A 14,641-nucleotide genomic window follows, 5' to 3' on the forward strand; every position below is an offset into this window, starting at 1 on the left:
CTAGAACTGTAATTTTTTATTTACTCCTGCAGGGACGATGTTTGCTCACAGAAATCCACCGAGCAGAATCACTGAAGTCTCTGCTCCAGTTCCCATACAGACCAGGGTCCATAGACATTTTTTATGTTTTAAGTGAAATGTAAAACAACAGCAGTGAATATTCCTTCACTGTTTGTAAGATTCTGTCAATAACCAAATCAATGAACTGAGCAGTGATTTAAGCAACCAATCGTTGACAAGCAGTTAAACAGGCTGTATTGTGTCTCTCAGTGTCTGGTCGGAGCCGTCTCCACCTCCTGGATCTGGGAAGCTGTGAGACGGACATCAGCAGGACCAGAGAGGGAGGCGGAGGTCAGTGTCTGTCTCTGTCCGCGCTGGGAAACGTCATCCTCGCCCTCGCCAACGGAGCCAAGCATGTTCCCTACAGGTAGGGACTCACACTCTGGGCATTTTAATGAACCCATCAGGGGTCAGAGGTCACAGTGACCAAACAACAGATGGACCAGAGATCCCAGTGAGGACAGAGGGGAGTGAAGTCATTCTGTTTTAATGGGTTTTCAGTCGGTTGAATGGTTGATTAGACTGATGAATAAATCACTGTGTAATGCTGATGGACGTGTTCAGTCCTCAGGGTGTTTGTTATGCAGCCTGATTGCTTTCTGCAGCTCTGTCTTTATTCTCAGGATTGTATTTTTGTATTTTGGCATTTTGTCTGGCTCAGTGCCTCACTTATGTCTCCCTATGGGTTTTAAGCTGTTTTTAGGGTGTTGTTGATTCATTCGATTCGTTTCCATCTGATTTTATGCTCATTTACTGTTTGTGCAGTAAAGATGCCAGAAAGTCTGAGGCAGACAAAATAAGATTGGGTTTTGTTTTCTTCTTTTTCTTCTTTAACTTGTGAATAAGAGGAACACACAAACTTGATCATTTTTTAAACAGATTTTCAAATCACAAAGAAATTTTTTTGGGAGTTGAAACATTTTCACATTAATTGTATGACTTCGTATTTCAATCGCACTACCTCTAAAATCCGCCTCGCTGAGCACACAGTGGCAGACCTCCACGGACAGGTTACCATAGAAAATGGTGCCAGAATTTCAGATTATTGTCCACTCACTACCCTGACTTGTAATTGAGTCCCACCACCTCTGGAGAGCATGTACCGAGGTCGTCAGGGTCTGGACTTTGATAGTCTTTCTGATTGGTAGACAATAGAAGTTCAGTTTTTGGAACTTGGTATATCTAAACCCCTTCGTACGGCCTAGCTGGTTAGGTTCTCCTAAACAACTGTGTCTCTATGTGAAGCTAGCTTAATGCAAAAGGCTTGAAAAGGATAAAAACACAGAAAAGGGTTAGGGATGTTTTCATTTGTCTTCAATTAATGATATCGCTTCATATCATATCTCAACCATCATTTTAATTGTTTTCATATAAACGTTGTAAACACTGATTGAGAGTACATTTTCTAGAATTTCACAAATGTGCATAACTTGAATAGAAACTTATTGTGGAAGTTGTTTGGTTGATCCGGAAGAGGCAAGGAAAACGTAGTGAATAAGTAGTGAATAAAGATGCTTAGATTGCAGTATGTAGATTCAGTGTGTGATCAGGTTTTTTCAAAGGCAGGATTTCTCACTGCAGATCACATGTGGTGTGTAGTTCAAAGTGGGCTTCATTAATGTGAGATGAGAGATCATTTCTATTCCTTTTTGTGCACAACTGTTGCTGTCAGGGTAATGAATGGTTCCTGGGATCCTGCGGGGTTTCTCAGGCCTTTTTTTTGGCTAACGAGGGGTTTCTTGATGTATTATTCAGGGACAGTAAGCTCACCATGCTGCTCAGTGAATCCCTGGGAAACATCAACTGTCAAACCACCATGATAGCCCACATCTCAGACTCCCCGGCGAACTACATGGAGACGCTGACCACGGTGCAGCTTGCCTCCCGCATCCACCGCATGAGGAAGAAGAAGTCCAAGGTACTTCAGGTTTTATTTCTCCGGCTCACTGCCGTCGAGGATCGACTGACTGATTATTGGTTTGCTGATATTTATCGACAAAACCAAACAGGTTGTTGATTTATTTGCCAGTGAATTCCATTAAGAACGCAAAAGACACTTTTATTGTCTGTGTAGATTTGTCCCAAATTTTTTTTTGTGAAAATCTAGTCCCAACAGTATTTAACTGGATGATTTTTATTTGTTACACTTCCTTTTCAGCTTCATTCACACAATTTCAAGAAAAAAAAAAAAAAAACATATCTATATATGTATATATACAAGGGATTGATCAGAAATGTAAATACTAAATAATCAATACTGTTTTCAGAAATCCAACATGAGTCAGTCTTTCTTCAATTCTTCATGGATTGTTTTCCTTTGTGGGAAGAAAACCCTAAAATATGTCCACGTGAAGGGCACTGTGGGACTTTACAAAAGTTTATTTATTTTATTTAGTTTAGTTGTTACAATTTTGTTACAAGATCTCTGGAGTGATACAACTGATGTCCTCCCTGCTTAGATACCACGATACATGTAATGTGACTAAATAACAGGGAAATGTGAATGGAGCGTAAAAAAAAAATGGTGCACTGGCCTTTATTATCAAATATACAGAAACTATAGATGACATTTCTGACATTGAAGTTACTTTAAATTTAAAGATAATAAAAAGATTTAAGAGGTTTCTTCAAAATGTTCCGATTATTCTTTGGGAGATACAAAGGTTTTGATCTCTGAATGAGTTGGAGCTAATTTCCTGAGGCTGGTGACAGTAAAAACCTTCAAATCCATAATGTAAATCTGTGTAATTGAGTCAGAGTCATACAGTCATAATTCAGTGAGTCTTTCTGCAATGATATGACAGATAATCAATATCACTGTTTCTAGGGGGACTGTAGTCTCTGCGGTGAGATGAAAAGGCTTTCACCCTAATTAGAGGCTGTATTTGTGTTATATAGATTGAAAAAGCCATATGGAAACACCTTCTACATCTCATTGACATTAATGTGAATCTAGTCCACAGTGTGCACTTTTAACCTCACACTGTATCGACAGAGGACGCTCCAGAATTGGATTTGCCTTCAGGTTGACTGCTGTATAGTTTAGGTCTCTTTTAGTATGTTAATACTAGTATTTCTCTCTCTGCAGTATGCCTCCAGCTCATCCGGAGGGGAGAGTTCCTGTGAGGAAGGCCCGTCCCATCGACCTCCTCATCTGCGACCTTTCCACCCACGGACCGTGGCCCTCGACCCGGACACGCCTCTGCTGCTCTCCAGCGACCCGGACTATTCCTCCAGCAGTGAACACTCCTGCGACACCGTCATCTACGTTGGGCCTGGAGGAACGGCCATCTCAGACCGAGAATTAAGCGACAACGAGGGACCACCGTCCTTTGTTCCCATCATCCCCTCCCTGAATAAAAAGCAAGTCAAAGATGCACCCAGGTCTGATGGGGATCACTTCAAGTGTAACACATTTGCAGAGCTGCAGGAGAGACTTGACTGCATAGATGGCAGCGAGGGCCCAGCTGTGTTCGGCACAGAAGGCAAAGCACCACAAGCAGCAGCGCTCAGGACTCAGACTGGAGCCACTAAACCCACAGAGGCAACTTCTCCACCCAAATCTGATAAGAACTCCTCCCACGGGTTCTTAGAAAGTACACCAACAACAAGCACAAATATACCAGATCAGGAAAAATCCAAATTACCTTCAGCCGGTGGCCTCATGGACACTTCCAAACGAACTAGTGCAGATGGGGAGAAACTATCAGCCCCCTTTCAGCCATGTGTGGTGATGTCCAGTGGATTTTTTTCCCAGGAATTAGAACCTGTTGTGCGAGAGAAGGTCTACCTCAAAGGAGGTGTACCTAAGCCGTCGGCCTCACCATCCCTACCCAGGACATTCAGGGCTGCATCTCAGCCTAGGGAGGTTGTCGGCAGGACTCCCCCTGTGGGTATGAGTCAACAAGCACTGAGGCACGACCAACCAGTGGGGTCCCCTAACCCGGAAAGGGTCCCTCATACAAGCAGAAGCTCCGTGGAGGTGAACGATCTTCGGGCAACTCTGTTAGGAAGATGCCTCGACAGGAATTTCCTGAGGACGACAGTTACACTGCAGCAGCCTGTGGAGCTGAATGGGGAGGATGAGCTGGTGTTTACAGTTGTAGAGGAACTTCCTCATGGCCTCATCCCCGACAATGGCCGCCCCTCCAACCTACTCAGCTTCAACAGTGACTGCTCTCAGCAGGCAGTAGCCTCTGGCTCCCGCCCTGTAAGCATCATCAGCAGTATTAACGACGAGTATGATGCTTACACATCTCAGCAAGGAGCTGTGGGACCCAGGGCTGAGGTTGGCACCGCCTGCCAGGAAAGGCTGGTTTCCCAACATGGCAACAAGCAGTCAGCTGTTGGCTCTTGGCCCAGGGAAGTGAGTGCTGAATCATCTGAAAGTGAAAGCATTCATTCAATAAGAAGCCTTTACTTGAGGGACAAAAACATGTCAGCAGAGAATGCATCAACGCTGACCTCGCCAAGTATATTTCTTAAACAGCCATTTTTGCAGCATGGCATCAAGAGCTCCCTGAATGATAGTGGCTGTTTCTCAGAGCTGGACAGTAACCACGCTACTCCGAACAAACCTTTCTTTACCAAGTGTCCTCCCTCCCCTGACTCAACCAAAGCCTCTCTCAAAGGCTCTCTCAAGATGAGAGCCAATACTCTAAACACTTCAGCCCAGAACCCCCATCACACCGCCCATTCCAGTCTTCCCAGAAAAACCAAGCCTACCTCATCTGCAACTGTGAGCTGCAGCAGACAGGAAGGCAGACATGATGACTTTTTGCTTCAGGGAAGCAGTGACTTTGATCCCAGAGAGGTTGAGTTTCTCTCTGCAGGTAAGCCACCAAGAAGTGGCATGAGTAGTGTTTCCTTTAAGAGGCCCAGAGGAAACAGTAACAGTGTACCTCGACCTCCAAAGGCACAAGGGTCATCTTCAGCTCAGAGGATTGTGGATGGTTGTGAGAGGTTCAGCAGCAGGAGAGGAGACACTCTCATCAAGCTGCCACGACTCACCCGAGGTGCAACGACTCTAGGAACTGTTTCCATTCCTCAGAGTTCTGAATCAAAATGGGGTCATGAGGGCACTTCAGTGATGGGTACCCTGAGGTTTTCGTCCTTGGGAAAAAAGTCAAACGAGCATAAAAGCATCGTGATCTCCAAGTCTGGATCTGGAAACATCTCTCCTCCTGCTCCACCTGTCAGACAACCAAGCCAAGAACAAAAGACAAGGACTGCACTATCTCCAAGTGCCTTAAAAACAAGCAGCGACATTGGAAAGTCCTCGTTTCCTAAAACATCAACCTCAGAGGAAGAATTCAACATCAGGCTGCAGGCAGATTCTTTCAGCCACAGGACATCAAGTGTAAAACCTGAACATGGCTCTGCCAGGACAACTTCTAGCCTAAAGATTCGTGGGGCCAAAGCAGAGTCCTCCAGGTACTATGGCAGTCTGACGTCTCTGGAAAGATGTGAGAGTCAAACTTTAGCTGGGTCCAAGCATGAGCTGTTCAGGGAGAACAGTGGTGCTACTTTAGGAGGTAACAGCAGGTGCAACCGATCAGTGCCACGACTGGGGCTTCCAGCATCAGCCTCCACATCTGCTGCTGCTTCTTCCCAAGTTTCTCCTGGTGTCTTTGCAACTACAAGCAAACTAGGGCAGGTCAAAGGCAACAGCAGCTCGCGAGCAGCAGTATCTGGTGGATCAAAAGTTCGGACCCTGTCTACCAGTAGTTCCAAGAGCCTGAGCACCTCCTCTAAACCTCTTGATAATGTAGTTGGTCGCAACACCAGCCTACCTCCAACTAGTAAGTCTCCAGCTCGGTCAGGGACTGGAGCCAAGATGGGAAGAGGCACCATCATGGGCACAAAGCAGGCCATCAGCAGGGCGGCTAACAGCCGCGTTAGTGAGCTAGCCACCGGGAGCCCGAGGAAGCAGGTCAGCAGGGGGCCCGGAGCAACAGGAAATGATGGCACTGACAGTGGGATGAGTAGTGTCAGCGGGTCGCCAATCAACACGCCACTACCATCACCTTACAGCAAGATCACTGCGCCTCGAAGGCCACAGCGTTACAGCAGTGGGCACGGCAGTGACAACAGCAGCATCCTCAGTGGGGAGCTGCCCCCCGCCATGGGTCGCACTGCCTTGTTTTACCACAGTGGGGGGAGCAGCGGCTATGAGAGCATGATCCGAGACAGTGAGACCACTGGCAGCACTTCATCAGCTCATGACTCCATGAGCGAGAGTGGAGTGTCCTCGTCCAATAGAAGCAGAGTTTCTAAATCGCCCAAGAAGAGAGGAAATGGTGAGTCCACTTTGCAAAAGATAGAAAAAGGTGGCACCGATTATTTGGTTTTTGTCTCAGCAGACAGATTGAGAAAAGAGAGTGAAGATAAATCCACATTTTAATCCCAAAAGTTTTAAAAATAAGATGAGAGCAGAATCCGGTGTGACTACAGATGTTTATTCCTCCAGAAGCTTTGGCTCTGCCCCGGCTCTCTACTGCAGCGCTACCTGAATTGAAGCAGCTGTCTGTGGTCAGCAGCAGCTCCGTCTCTCTGCCCCTGAAAACCCCGACATACGCCACAAGTTTTACCTCAAAATTGAATATTTTCAATTAGTCTTACCAATTATGGAGCTAAAATGTGGCATTAGAGGAAAAGTAATGGGGTCATTAAAATCTAAGAGGGTTCATTCTCAAGGCAGCAGGGATTCAGGACATCATGAGTACATTAGATTTTAATTATCTTTTGTTCTTATGAGCATTTTAGCTTACAGATGTTAAGTTATAAAAAAAAAAAAAAAAACATGTTAAATCTGCTCTTACATTATACACTACTGCTATTGTGTCATAATATAGTTATACTTTAGATCAGTGTTCCTGAAATGGAGGAACGCCTACCCCTAGGGGTACTAGAGAATTTTTTTTTTTTAAAGGTTAATTTAAAAATTATTAGTCATGCATAATTGCATAAAAGAAATTATATTATAACAAGTTAAATAAAAAATGTCAGTATAAGTTAGATAAACTACATTTCACTGCAGTTTCCAGCCACAGAGAACGACAGAGATCCTCAGTGAAACTTGTGTTTCTCATTAAATTGTACGTGCAACTTATGACAAAGACAATGCAACTACAATACTGTCATGTCATTGCATGATGACAAAAATGTGGTTTGCCATAAATTTAGTGATGGATTCTATAAATTTGAAATATAGCATTTAAGTCTGGCCTGGCACCACGAGCGGGCTAAAGGGGGTTTAGCCCACTCAGTTTTATTTGTTGCCTCCTCAGTTTTATTTGTTGCCCCTCTGTTTACGCTTTCTGTCTATAAAAAAGACTAAAACAACAAAATGATCTGGCCGCGCCGTCCATAGTACAATAGAGGAGGAGATCTCTACCTGTTCACCTGCTTTTCGTGGTTATAAACAGAACTTTTCCTAACTGTCCCATTGTAATAATCTACAGATGGAAGAGAAACGACAGGGAAGTGAAGGTCAGCTGTCCTTTTATACCCCTCATAAATTCAAGACATATTCAGCGCTCTGCCAGTGGGTACTCTGATTAATAATGAATTCTTTCATTTTGAAACAGTAGCCTTATGTTGTTGTTATTTAGCCTTTCTGAAACTATTGCATTGTTAAATCAATACATATTATTTTAATAAAAAACTGCCGCAGTCACTTCACCCTGCCGCCTGGTTTAAGTGTTCTGGTTAATAAAACGGACACCGATGGAAAAAGGTTTGAGAACCACTGCTTTAGATAAATGTAGTCAGTAGTATCTGATGTAACTATAGTAGCAAATTCTATGTGTAGCATCATTTGTTTTTCTTTAGATATATTATAACTTGCTGGCATTAAAAGTCTGTGAGCAGCTAATGTAGAGGAATGTAAAAGTGAATACTCAAAAGGCAAGGCTGTGGCACTTGTTCTTCTTATCCAATTATTATTGAAATGAGCTTTTATATCCTCAAAGTTTAATACTCAGATTTGACATTCAACAGCTTTTTCTCAATGTATTGATCCAGAAAGTGAAAGAGCCATAAAACTCGTCTGGAAGCTACATCCAGAAATTAACATATTTATGACTTTTTCCAAAATGTGCTCCCATCCGTCACAATTTGTGCTGTTCTATATAATATTTTCATGAATGCTGAGCACACTGTGGAGAACAGGTATTATTGCTGTGGGAGCATCTATCAAAGGCTGCTCTCCTCCCTCATACTTCACTGCATGAATTTATCTCTCCGCCCAGCATTATCGTAAAATCTACATGCGTGCACGTTATCTGGGACGATGTTGTAGTGTATTGAGCCTCACAGCAGCTGACTGTGATTCATGCAGCTTGTTGGCGGCAGCGACACACAGGTCAGGCAGCCTGATGCATATGGAATCAGCACTTGTGTGATCTGCCTGCCATCAGTCTGTGGATCTTGGCTCGTTTCTGCCTCATGAATATTTCATGAAGCCGCGGCAATTCCCGGTGTACATATCCAACTCCAATTATCACCCACACACCCTCCCTCCCCATCCACTACACACCACTCCAAAGCATACACACCCACACACTCTCCTCCTCAATCTGTCACTATTTCTGAGTCCTCTCCCAGCGATCCACAATGTTTTTAATAAATCAGTAATAGCTTTTTCTTTGTGCCGTTGCTTCTGGTTTCACTCTTTGCAGTTAATCATGAAATTAATTTGAACAGCAGCAATCTGACAGCCATGTGTACAAAGTCATTAAAAATAAGATAGAGGTCTTTAGGTTGACGGCGGAGGTGTTAAAAGCTTATCAGCAGCGCAAATGGTTGTTGACACAGAACAGTGGTATTGGTAGCACTAAACCGAGTGAAAAGATGAGGCTATAATTAAAAATAATGAGCTGTCTGTGTATCTGCTGATATCAGGAACTCAATAAAGCTTCATTCAAATATCCGCCAGGACAAAACATCTGTTTTATCAATTAATTCATTTGACTTTCATCAGGTTTCCAGCGGCGGCGTCTGATTCCAGCTCCCCTCCCGGACACCTCCTCTCTGGGCAGGAAGGTGGGGGGTCAGTGGGTGGACCTGCCACCGCTGGGCGGCTCCCTGAAGGAGCCCTTCGAGATAAAGGTGTACGAGATCGACGACGTGGAGCGCCTGCAGAGGAGGAGGGAGGTGATGACGGGGTCAGAGGTGAGGCGGACTCCATCTGCTCAGATTTCTGTTCAGGAGGATGTTTAATGACTGCATTGTTTCTAAAAATCACTTTCTGAAACAACAAGACCCTGAACTGCTTCAAAACGTTCAGTTAGAGGTTGAGTGAGTCACTTTTGAATGAATTCAGTTGTTATGGTGCAGTAATGTTTGCAAACTCAGTGGAAGAATTTTTCATACATTTTTCAACAGCAACACAAAATAAGTCATAATTGTAGATTTCACACATATTCACCCGTCGAGTTAAATCTAATCTAATGCTGAGAATCAACGGAGTACTGAACAGTTTATGGAGGATAAAATATTATTTTTTATAACTAGATATTTATCAGCTCGGCTAAGGTTTTTCTATGATTTCATATAATCTTCAAAATTAATGATCGTAGTGAGTAGAGCTTAACTGCTGATTTGCGTCTCTGAGTAAGTAACGCTGTTTACATTGAAACCCAGAAAGAAACATTATGTTAGTTCTGACTGAGTCGCACAAGTGAATTCTGAACATCTGCCAAATAAATGAGTGTATCATCGGCATAGAATGATATTTAATAGGCTGTGGAGCTTAAGGAGGGATTTGTGTGGATAGATTCTGAAAACTATTCAGTTTATATGTTCTGACTTTTGAAAAAAGGTGCAACCATGTCTAATTCTTCAGCAATTATTATAAATAAATTAAAGCTGCAAGCAGCGTTGGGCGGGACCTCGCACTCCACGCAACTCGGGGCATGCTGCAGCCGCGTCGCGTGCCGTCGTAACACGTGTGGACCACAACATGAAAATCTGCCGTTAATCAGTTCAAAATCGGCACGCAGCGCTTACTTCCTGTTGCCAGTAGGTGGCGCTATCACTATGTCTGAATATTGTCCTGTACACGTGTTCAGGGCGGTACTGTTATCAAACATTTGAAGTGTGGAGCCGATTGGACAATGTACACTCAAGTTATAGCGAATTCGTGTTTTGTGGCGGTCCATCAAAATTTCCTGCCACCCCACAGACACGCCCCCTCACCATAGTCAACACATATCATCAACAATGTGTTTTGTGTTAACTCTGTTAACAGTGTGTGGCGCTATCACTATGTCTGAATATTGTCATGTAGACGTGTTCAGGGTGGGACTGTTATCTAACACGTGAAGTTTCATTGAGATTGGATCATGTACGCTGAAGTTATGAGGACGTGTTCAGGGTGGGACTGTACACTGAAGATATGAGTACTATCTGTTTGATGGCCAATCGGTGGAATTCGACACGTCGTCACGGGCACACGGTTAAACATACAGTCACAAATAGCACAACTTTTGATAACCAATGTGTGTAGATTGAAGTGATCGAATTTGAAGTCAATCTGATCAAATCTGTAGGAGGAGTTAGTTAAAACAGAAGCCCTTAAATGCTGGAAATAGCATCACAATTTGACATTCGATTCAACCTGGCCAACTTTGAGGGCATGCCACGGACACGCCGTTCAACGTACATGCACAAATAGCACAACTTTTAATCAGCACCATTTTTTGACTGTACTGACCAATTTTGAAGTAGATCTGATAAATTCCCTAGGAGGAGTTTGTTCAAATACAACGCGAAAAGTTTGCCGAAAGTGAAACTTTAAATCAAAATAGCCGACTTCCTGTGGGGTTTTGGGTATGGGTCCAAGAGGCTTTTTTGTATGTCCCGGCATGTTACACGTGCCTACCGAGTTTCGTACATATCGGTAAAACGTGGCGCCGGGGCTGCTGTTTTTTTATCCTGTAGCGGGTGCTACACACACGACAAACACGATTTTTTGTTTGTGAGCTTCAGGCACTACTCTACACGTGCCCTGGGAATTTCATATTCATAACTATTACGGTCTCCGCACAGGGATTTATCATGCCAAAAGATCACCACCTAGTGGCGTATTTTTTTTGTCCTTTTTAAGTGAGCCTCAGGGAGCCATGGGGAAGCATCGTACCAAGTTTCATCTTAATCATACATACCTATGCAGAGATATAAACGTTTTACTTTTAAAGAGCGCCACCTTGTGGTGGTGGCATCAAATTGTTCAAGACTGTGCACAATGCCTAAGGAAGACATGTGGAACTATGGACCGAAGTTTGGTGTCAATCGCACATACCAATGTGGAGAAATACTCCACTTCCTTTTTTGACGAAAAATCTACAGGAAGTCTTAATTTTATAGCGTGCTTATTTTTAGAAATTTCAAAATTGGGTGCTAGGTGAAAAAATTTGTGCAAATCAGACAAAGCGCGTAGGAGGAACACGAAAAAGTAGTTCACGGACATTTCGCACTGTAGCGAAGAAAAATTAGGGCGGCAGTGGGCGGGGCCTATATGGGGAGATTGAGTTTTGAATGTGCGACAAACGATGTGGGAGTTATTAAGTATCAAAAAAGTAATCGCTATTTCCTTAATAGTAGCGCCACCTAGTGGCCGACCCATAAGTGATGCATAGAATATCAAATATTTCACCAGGCCTGACAACTTTGCCAAATAAAATTGAGTTTTCGTTTTTTTGTTCAGGGGGGCAAAAACGCAATCAAAGTTCCTAAAAATAATAATAATAGGTAAGAAATCAAGGAAAAACAATAGGGACCTCCACTGGTCGCTGGCTCGGTCCCTAATTAAAGAATCTACAAATTCACAGGCTGATGGATTTGAATATAAAGAGTAAATCACTGTTACCTTCAGTAAGGCCACTTTACCCTTAAAAAGGATTTTCCAGCATCAAGACACATAAAACTGCAGAATTAACTGAACATTATCGGGACAGAGGATGAACAATAATGAATATAAAACTACAGAAGTCACTCAGTAGTTCCCATACGCTGTCAGCAGGCAGTTCCAGAAGTTATGATTGCAGTTTTAATGTACTATATCAGTACTTTTATGCACCTTTCAGTTTCAGTACCTCATTTTTAATTTTGTGACCTGTCGGGTTTAAATGAACGTGTTGCTGCTTTGATGTAAGTTTCAGATAAAACATTACTTTTTAATAAATATTTTAAAAATGATAGTTGTTATTAGTAAAGAGAGAGTGCGAGCGGTAACATGTGTTATCGAGGCTATTTTGCACAGATATGAATATTTTGTGCCTTGAACACAAACTCAGGTATTTCAGGTCGTAATGCTGAAACACTCACAAATCTGTATTACACAGCAAAAAAAACCTTCTTATCCTGTAAGAACACTTAAAACACCTAAAAAAGTGTAACAATCGCATTGGAAATATTTGAACAGACAACTACAAACTTGTTTGAAGAATTTAAATAAGAATGTGTGTGTATAAATATGAATTATTAGTAATGTCAGTACAGTACAGACTTATGTATAGACTTTCAATTAAAAGACACAAAAAGCAGTTCAGTTAAAACCACTTTACATGTAAATAGACTGTACATAGTTTGATTTTGATATGTTATGTGTGTATAAAGATTTGACATTTTATAGGCAGCTGCAATATTTTTGGTTCCTGGCAGGTTTGACTTACAGCTGAGAAACTGATACGTGAAATAAGGAAAGTTTAAAATGTGATTATAAAAAATAGGCAGAAATGTATCCAGAGAAAGTCAGCAAACATTCACTGGACTCCAGATAAATGTAATGAATGAGTAGTTTGAGGAGTGTAAAAGCTCTGTTTCAGTTCACCTTGTTACTGAGCTGCATTACCTGTAAAATGTGACTGTGTTTGATTCTGAACCTGGATGATAAAGGAGCATTCGACTGAGGTTAGAGCTATCAGTAATTGAGTTTATCACTCAGTCAATTACACTTAAGTCTTAATTAGTTTAGATGTGAGTGATGGCTGGAAGAGGAGGAGGAGGAGGCAGTGATGGATGAAGGTTTGGCCTCGGCTGGTTGCTCTTTACGGCCATCGCCTCTCTGTGTTAACGGGTCATTAACCTTCAGTGTGTGGAGGGAAGGAACCACTGCAGGGAGATCTGATTTATTTTCAATTAGAGAACGATGATCTGCAGTTTATCTTCCTCTCTGTGTTTCTGTCTTCTCTCAGCAGCCCTTCCATGACGTGGAAAAGGTGAGTTATACTTTATCAGTATATTATCACCAATCAGCACAAATCTGTGTCTCTCTCTCCTCTGTTTGTTACGTCAGCTGATTTCAATACAAATTAGTGTTACTATACTTTACTATTTTAAATCCACAAAAATCTTAAAATAAATAATAAATACCGTAATAATTTATCAAATAAAAATCTTTTAAAAAGTAAAAGTAAATCACATAATGTTATTGTGATTATTGTAAATGAGACAACAAACACTGTCTTTATATGTGTTAAATTTTAAATAAATAAATAAATTTTTAATTTTTAAAAAGATAAATTGTGTCAAATATAATATAATGAAGCAATAACTTTCTAAGAAATTATAAAAACTCATTATTACAAAAATGTTATTTCAACAGTTTTATAGGAGTTCACTTTTATAGCAAAGCTGCGTATGCTACATACCTAGCCGGCTAACTAGCTAGAGCCTGGAGACAGCGCTAACATTAGCTAGTTAATTTGAGGTATAGGCTAACATTTCGCATTTACGCTTCAAAAATCAGAAAGTGGAGTTCAATAGTGACGATTATCTTGCTGAACCAAATGTGTCAGTATCATATATATATATAAAATAATATAACTTTTGTTGACTAGATTATTTTCTGCAAAAAAACTCAATTTCTTTCAATTTTCATATCAAAATCTGATAATTCTGTCTTCCTGTAAAACAACACCAAAAAAACACACCTGTAACCTCATCCTTATGTGTTTGAGTAGAATGAATAAATAAAAAGCCTTGATGGATAAATGAGAGTAGAAGGTGCTTCCATTCAGTGGGGACGTCCTCCATTAAACACCTGTAATTAAGTGAAGCTGAGAGGCGACACTGATCCACCTCTCTGTCACCTGTTTGTCCTCAGCTGTCCTTAATCCCCGCTCGTTCGTCCCGCAGATTAAGTCTACAGCCAGCAGATTAGCGCCCATGCTAATTTTATCTCCAGCTGGCTCCTAATTAAATCCAGCAGTGGACACAGATTGAAGTCTCAGAGCAGGTTAGAGGCCCATCTTTCCACTGCCACTAATCCCCCTCCACCACCCTCCACCTGGGCTGTGTAAACCGCTCACACCTCAGAGGCTCCAGGTCGGGACTCACTGACTGACTGACTGACTGTTTGGTCCTCAGGGTCTGCTGTACTTTAACGCCCGGCTGAGGATGCTGGAGAAGAGGCAGCAGCAGATCAGAGAGCTGAAGAGCAAACACGAGAGGCTGAAGGTGGAGCTGGAGGAAGCCAAGAGCCGGCTGATGCTGGACCCGAGCAAATGGAGCGGAGAGTGTGAGTATAATCCTGACATCATCTCACAGAGCGGAGACAGCAACTCAAATGGGATTC

General features: G+C 42.3%; 1 protein-coding gene across 8 annotated transcripts in view; it reads left to right on the forward strand.

The window, feature by feature from the left end:
• kif26aa (kinesin family member 26Aa) overlaps positions 1–14,641 on the forward strand; it is a 66,099-nt gene that overhangs the window by 45,278 nt on the left and 6,180 nt on the right. For 5 of the 8 annotated variants that reach the window (XM_051408958.1, XM_051408960.1, XM_051408963.1 and 2 more), the window contains 6 exons: positions 271–427; positions 1,816–1,978; positions 3,149–6,359; positions 9,044–9,234; positions 13,260–13,283; positions 14,434–14,584. In XM_051408958.1, the coding sequence (XP_051264918.1) occupies positions 271–427; positions 1,816–1,978; positions 3,149–6,359; positions 9,044–9,234; positions 13,260–13,283; positions 14,434–14,584 (3,897 nt within the window). The remainder of the gene's footprint in view (positions 1–270; positions 428–1,815; positions 1,979–3,148; positions 6,360–9,043; positions 9,235–13,259; positions 13,284–14,433; positions 14,585–14,641) is intronic. The other 3 variants (XM_051408961.1, XM_051408962.1, XM_051408959.1) reach the window with 2 other exon arrangements.

The sequence above is a fragment of the Dicentrarchus labrax genome, unplaced genomic scaffold (genome assembly GCF_905237075.1).
Source record: "Dicentrarchus labrax unplaced genomic scaffold, dlabrax2021, whole genome shotgun sequence".
Classification (NCBI taxonomy): domain Eukaryota; kingdom Metazoa; phylum Chordata; class Actinopteri; family Moronidae; genus Dicentrarchus; species Dicentrarchus labrax.